This window comes from Acanthamoeba castellanii, assembly GCF_000313135.1.
Source record: "Acanthamoeba castellanii str. Neff unplaced genomic scaffold scf7180000084760, whole genome shotgun sequence".
NCBI lineage: Eukaryota > Discosea > Longamoebia > Acanthamoebidae > Acanthamoeba > Acanthamoeba castellanii.
This window is the reverse complement of record NW_004457406.1, coordinates 31,961-38,191: the sequence shown is the minus strand read 5'-3', so window position 1 is coordinate 38,191 and position 6,231 is coordinate 31,961. Positions and strand designations below refer to the sequence as shown.

The 6,231-nt window shown below is 58.7% G+C and overlaps 2 protein-coding genes across 2 annotated transcripts in view; both read right to left on the bottom strand.

The window, feature by feature from the left end:
* ACA1_222330 (phosphate ABC transporter, phosphatebinding protein PstS, putative) overlaps positions 1 to 3,010 on the bottom strand; it is a gene marked incomplete at both ends in the record, with an annotated part of 4,105 nt that extends 1,095 nt beyond the window's left edge. Inside the window, 10 exons of the mRNA XM_004337962.1 lie at positions 45 to 192; positions 277 to 415; positions 574 to 717; positions 790 to 1,387; positions 1,477 to 1,790; positions 1,862 to 2,170; positions 2,264 to 2,401; positions 2,519 to 2,579; positions 2,750 to 2,849; positions 2,953 to 3,010. Coding sequence (XP_004338010.1) covers positions 45 to 192; positions 277 to 415; positions 574 to 717; positions 790 to 1,387; positions 1,477 to 1,790; positions 1,862 to 2,170; positions 2,264 to 2,401; positions 2,519 to 2,579; positions 2,750 to 2,849; positions 2,953 to 3,010 — 2,009 coding nt within the window. The remainder of the gene's footprint in view (positions 1 to 44; positions 193 to 276; positions 416 to 573; positions 718 to 789; positions 1,388 to 1,476; positions 1,791 to 1,861; positions 2,171 to 2,263; positions 2,402 to 2,518; positions 2,580 to 2,749; positions 2,850 to 2,952) is intronic.
* Positions 3,011 to 3,685: 675 nt separating this feature from the next.
* On the bottom strand, positions 3,686 to 6,140 carry ACA1_222320 (CDP-alcohol phosphatidyltransferase superfamily protein; the record flags this gene model as incomplete). Its single annotated transcript, XM_004337961.1, has 11 exons — positions 3,686 to 3,899; positions 4,018 to 4,118; positions 4,241 to 4,333; positions 4,421 to 4,511; positions 4,624 to 4,732; positions 4,838 to 4,932; positions 5,039 to 5,142; positions 5,218 to 5,316; positions 5,471 to 5,551; positions 5,686 to 5,743; positions 5,836 to 6,140. Coding segments are annotated over 11 exons (1,350 nt in total), but the record flags the coding sequence as incomplete, so codon positions are not given.
* Positions 6,141 to 6,231: the final 91 nt, after the last annotated feature.

The following is a 6,231-nucleotide window of genomic DNA, read 5'->3' as shown; positions in this document are numbered from 1 at the left end:
CACATTCCAGTTCGGCAAGCCAGGGACAAGGCCGCGCAACGAACCGTTTGGCGATGCGGAGCGAGGTGGCCGAGGTCTGGGTCCACAAGAGGAAGTCGGCCAGGGCGGCCGCTTTGACGCAGTCGGTCATGCTGGTCGACCGGTACAAGAACGAGCCGAAGGCCGCCAGCGGCCAGCTGCCCGCGCCTTCGCCTGCTTGCAGACCGACCGACACAAAGGGCGTCAGGTGGTCGACACAGAGTTGCACCACGCAATGCTGAACCTGAGGAGTAGTACCACCTAGCGAGAGGGTGTCGAAGGCGTGGGTGGCGCTCGAGGCGAGGTAGTCATTGATGGCGCTCACCACTGAGTCGACGTTGGCCGCAACTGTATTGCCCGAGGTGTTGATCAGCGACGCCGCGCTCACGCTCCTCGACTGCCAGGCCAAACCAAACAACACACGACACACACGACACACGACACACACACACACACACACACACACACACACACACACACGACACACACACGACACACACACAATCGATTGAGTGTCCGCCAGAGGGGGAAGAAGATGATTGAGGGAGGCCGTACGAGCGTGATGTCATAGAGGTCCCAGAAGGCGAACGAATAGGGCGTGGCCACGAGTTCGTCGATGACGCCCGTCGGGCTGGCCGTGGTGATGGAGCGATTGCCTGCGGCCAGCACCGGGAAGTTCACCAGCGTGCCCGTACCGACCTGCACAGAACAGAGCTCGGAGTTAAAAGAGCGCTTGTAGGAGCTAATGCCCTTTGTACAGAGGGCGTTTACCGTGGCGTTGAATTCGGGGACGGTGGCGCTCAGGACGGAGGTGAATAGGTGCGTGACGGCCGAGTCGATGGACTCGGTGATGACCACGATTGCCTGGTGCGGAAGCGCGGCAGCCACCACGGCCGAGTTGATGGCCTTGATGCGCTCGTCGTCCCACATGGTGAGGTTGTTCTCGTAGATGGCCGCCAGGGTGTCGAAATTGAGCACCAGCGGCTCGGTCAGCCCTACGAGCTCCGGCAGGTGGTAGCCCGGCACGATCGCGTAGGCGATCACAGGCATCAGCGCCGCGTCGGGCATCTTGTCGCGCCAGGCCGCGGCCAGGCCGTTGCTCGAAGCGGCAAAGTCCTCGTCGTAGTCAACCAGCTGCTGCTTGGCCGTGGCGTCGTCGTCGGTGTAGTACTTGACGTCGACGTCATCGGCCGCGTAGGCCACGGACCACGAAGTGTAGATCGGCATCGCCGGCCCGGTACCGACAATGTACGACGTCACGTAGGCCTGCTCGCTGTTGCACTGAACCGTGTTCATCAGCGCCAGCAGCTTCGTCGCCAGCACAGTGTCCAGCGGCGCAAACTTGACCTTCCGCAGCGCCGAATCGGCTCTGTCACAGTTGCCCCGGCCCTCATCAGTCACAATCCGTGTGACACGCCGCACTCACCTCACACACAGCACACGCCGAAAAAGACGTACGCGTCGTTGGTGAGCACCCAGGCGAGCCAGTTGAGGAGCTCCTCGACGTTGGTACAGTCTACGGCTGTAATGTTGCGCGACAGCGAGAAGTAGGAGGTGAAGGCGAGCGGCCACGACGCCGAGCCGTTGCCATCGACGATGTCCACCGCGAACTGGCCCGCGTTGTAGGCCGGCGTGAAGTCCTGCATGGCGGCCCGCACCGCGTCGGGGCCGGGCGCCACCTCCTGGCCGGCGAGGTTGATCATGTTGGCCCACCGCAGGCCCTCGGCCACCGCCTCCGGATACGTAATGAAGGTCATCCCGCCATCCGTGTTCTGCTCCCATCACTATCAGCAATGACACACGACACACGACACACGACGCACGACACACAACACACGCGCACCTTGAGGAAATTGGTGCGAGCGGAGGTGTTGGTGGACAAGACGGTGGCGCGGCCGCCGAACAGCGGGGCCATGAGGGCGAAGGTGTTGTTGGCGGCCGCGAGCGCGCCCGCAAACTCGGCGGAGAAGCTGGAGAGGCCGATCTTGGCGATCTGCGAGACCGAGAGTGCGCTGTCGTCGACCAGACCCAGCTGGATGGGTCTGTTGGGCAGACGCGCTGCCAGGAGCGGGTTCAGCTGCTGAATGGCCGAATCGTTCCACGACGAGATCGAGCCCGACCATATCCGGCCCAGCGTCTCCCTGTCCAGTGTCTGTCGTTGTTTCTCTCAAAGTCAGCACCACTACCGTGTGCGGTGTACGTGTGTGTGCGGTGTACGTGTGTGTGCGGCGATGCGTGTGCGTACGATGTTGGGGTCGGAGGCATTGAACTCGGAAAGGCGGTAGGCCATGGTGAGGGCCACCCCGACGATGGGGAACTGCACATAGTCACCGAACTTGGCCACCAAGTCGGCCGGCACCGCCCGGTCAAAGCTCGCAAAGTCCTGCGTACGACCAACACACGTTTTTGTTAGTTGACACAAGTCCGAGCGGCCGACCACACGGGTCTCGAAGAAGGAGGCAAGTGGTAGACGGTTGAGCGGGTAACGCATTAAACTTACCACCAACCCTTCACCGTAGGCGGTCAACACGCTGCTCGTCCCCATTTCGGAGTACTTGATACTGAGTGACACCCGCACGCCATTGGCCGAAACGAAATATTAAAATAGTGATATCAATCAACCGACCGCGAAAAATAGCAGACTGGTGAGCAACTCCACTTATAGAGTACGGTGGCGGAGAACGAAAGCGAGCACCGCGGCCCCCCCCCTCAAGGCGTGGGTGTCGGGTACCTGACGTCGTCTCGGGTGAAGAGGTAGTCTTCGGCCAGGGTCGAGAAGGCGAGGGCCACCTCGGGCGAGCCGGCACCGAAGAGCTCAACCCCAAAAGCGCCTGCTGGGAGAAAGAAAGCGAAAGAAAGAATGAACGATGAAAGAGTTGAACGCGGGCGTCGAGAAGAGGAAAGGAGTGGATTGATGATGGGGCCTTCCCGTACCATGGCTCGGAAGGACCATCAACATGATGAAGAGGATGGCGGTCAACACATCCTTCATCACCTTCCTGGACCTCGGCATCGCGTGTGCGCTGCGCCTAGACAAACAATCAACAATCAACAATCGCCTAAGGGTGCGTTGGGGGAAGAAGACGACTAGTTAAGCTGTGCGAGGTGCGGTGTGGAGGGACAACAAGTGTGAAACTTTGTGGAGTGGTCTGAGTGGTATGGGAGAGAGAAGTGGCGACAACCAATGAAGGTCCGGACACCCCGTGGCGCGGGTAGACCGCTTGGCTGCCACTCGGGAACGCGCTTGCGGGGCGGACCTGGTGTTTAGTGGATCAGGCTCACAGGTAACTCAGGATACGCTCCTGTTGTTGGAGTCCCGTGCTTTAAGGCGTTTGGGAATACGTCCCTGTTGGACAAATTTTCACCATGCAGGGCTCACCATGCAGGTTCGTGCTAGCGCATTGGCGGCACGTTGTTCACGCCCACGTAATGCAATGTCCACAGCAAAAGGGTGACAGGGGACCTACTCGAATCAGAAGTGATGGCGCAACGATGTGACCGTCAAGCAAGTTCTGACTTCAGCAGTCCACAATCTGTCGGTCAACCCCAGGCCGTATTGGTGTGAGTGTTGTTTATGGAGGCGTTGAAGATATGGTGTTGCTGTCGCGTGCTTTGCTTGGTCATATGTTGTCCGTTCGAGTCTGTTCACACACAACTCCGATCCGCATCAGAGCGAGGTGTGTCTGCTGGCGGTGGCGGCGGCCGGAGGGCGAGCCGCGTGCCGGGCACCCGAGGCGGCGGTCGGATAGGGAATGGCAAAGGCCCGGATCTTGAGGTACCGACACAGCTGCTGCGTGAGCGAGTAGCACAGGAATAGGAAGCTGCCCACGGCGTACACGAAGAAGATCGCCACCATGCGCTCCTCCTCCACCCACGGCTTGCTGCACCCCCGAAAGCCCACGAGCTCGTGAGTCATGTATGTTGCGTGTGCGGTGTTGTGTGTGCGTGTCGTGTGCCGTGTGTGTCGGGTCGTGCGTGTGCGGGAAGGGAAGTGCGTACATGATGTGGGAGGTGAGATAGGGGACGAGCGAGTTGAGGGCACCAAAGGTGAGCGGCACCAGGATGGTGTAGAACGGCCGAATCGGCTCATGGCACATTCGCTGCACAATCAAGCGAGACTGCATTGTGCATGGACGTCCACGACACGTTGTGGTCAGCACCCCGCGATGCAGGCATGCCCATGTGCGCGGTGCGCGGTGCGTGTATGGGTTGTGGTCCGTACAGTGATGTAGGCAAAGGCGGCGCCGAAGGCAAGAAGGAAGGTGTGAGGGTGAATGAGGAAGACATGCATCGCAGACCACACCCACGAGGTGCCCTATGTGGAAAAGAAAAGCAAAGAAAAGATAAGTAAAACTAACAGAATCCAGTTGACACGAGGCGTCGCACGGACGCACGCACGCACCATTAGCCCCAGCCACGCGAGGGGAAACAGCTGAGCGAAGGCCTTGCCCAGGCCTTTCCTGTCGCGCAGGCTCGAGGCCACCTTCCACACGCTGTGCATAGCGCACCAAAAAGACCAAGCCACGTGTGTGTTTAGCCACCTGATGTACCGTCGACACAATGTGTCGTCGACACAAGACAAACGGGGGGACGGGGGCAGTGTACTGGGTGGCGGCGGTGGGCAGGACTATGGAGTAGAAGAAGAGGATGAAGCACTGTCCGCGCGTGAACCCGTAGGCGGCCTCCCGCGCCCAAAAGATCGGATCGTAGGTCGCTATGATGAATTAAACAATCAAAAGAAAAAAGAATAATAGTCTTGTTAACAAAGGAAAAGAAAAGAAACAAAAGAGGGAAAACCAGGAGAGCCTGGGGTGCGTACAGGCGCCGGCGGTGAAGAAACACGTGAGCATGGCGAAGAGCTGGGCCTCCACGGGGCCGTTGAACTCGCCCATCTCCAATATGCCTGTGTAGTACCTGAGCGAGCGCGCACACGTCAGTCAATAAAACACGTGGTGGCTCGCCTGGTCTCGGCCAGCATGGTGAGGAGGAGGTGAGCAGGAAGGTGTGAGGCACTACGTACTCTTCCCAGTGACAGAGGTAAAAGGGTGTGAGGATGGCCCAACAGAGAACCCACGTCCACACGGGACCCAGGTGGAGCATGCACCCCATGTTCAACACAAACAGCTGCGTACACGACACGCACGAGGAGAAAAAATAAGTCGGCGTGTGGCGTGGAGAGTCACGGTGCGGCAAGCGTACGATGCAAATGGCAGAGTCGCAGACGTGATCGAACAGTTCGCCCAACGGAGATGCTGTGTTTGTTCGTCGCGCCTGCCTTCCGTCGATGCTGTCAAAGGTCTGTGTGTGTGTGTGTGTGTGTGTGCGTTGTGCACGTGCGTACATTTAGCCCACAAACAAAGCACACATTATTTGTAATGTGTCGACAAAGTACTCGCCAGACTGACGAAGAGGTGTCTGTTTGGACAGACGAAAGGTGTGGTGTGGTGTGTACCTGATAGGCGAAGATGGAAATGCCGACGATGACCCACACGTACGGTGGTGCCGCTCCTTGCATGTTATCGGTGTTGTAGGCCTGGCAGATAGAGCACCACACTCGCGGGTGAGTGGTCGAATTATCAAATAATTATAACAAGAATAATAGAATAATAGAATAATAGATTGACAGATATAAATAAAATATAAATTCATACGCTGGTGAAGACGTACACTCAGCAGGAAGGCTCCAAAATTGCACAAAAATCCAAGAAGGGTGAGCAGGTTGGGGCTGCAGTTGTGTGTCGTGTCGTGTCGTGTCATGTCGTGTCATTAGACCGCCCTATATGGCAGCAGTAGCACACGTTGGGGCGGCACACGTACGCGACCCAGAGCGGCACGAAGCGTTCGACGACGAGGTTCCACCAGAGGTAGAGGAAGCGGTTGCCGCAGAAGGAGTGGTCGACGCCCGTGTAGCGATAGCCGGTACGCAGGTGATCCCAGCCACGCGCCGAGATGAAGCCCTCCTTGAAGACCCGCGCGACGTAGGCCGGGTCGAGCGTGCCCAGCGTGGTCGCGTCGAAGGTCAGGTCCTTGGGGGCCTTGGCGTGCGAGGCCGCCACAGTGGCCGCAGCCTTGGCGCTGGCCTTCTTGTTGGCCTTCTTGGCTGGGATGGTGGTGGACGAGGCGGCTGCAGATGAAGATTTCTGTGTAGCGACTCCCTTCTTCGATGAGGAAGAAGAAGATTTGATGGATGTGACGTAGCGACGGGGGCGGGCG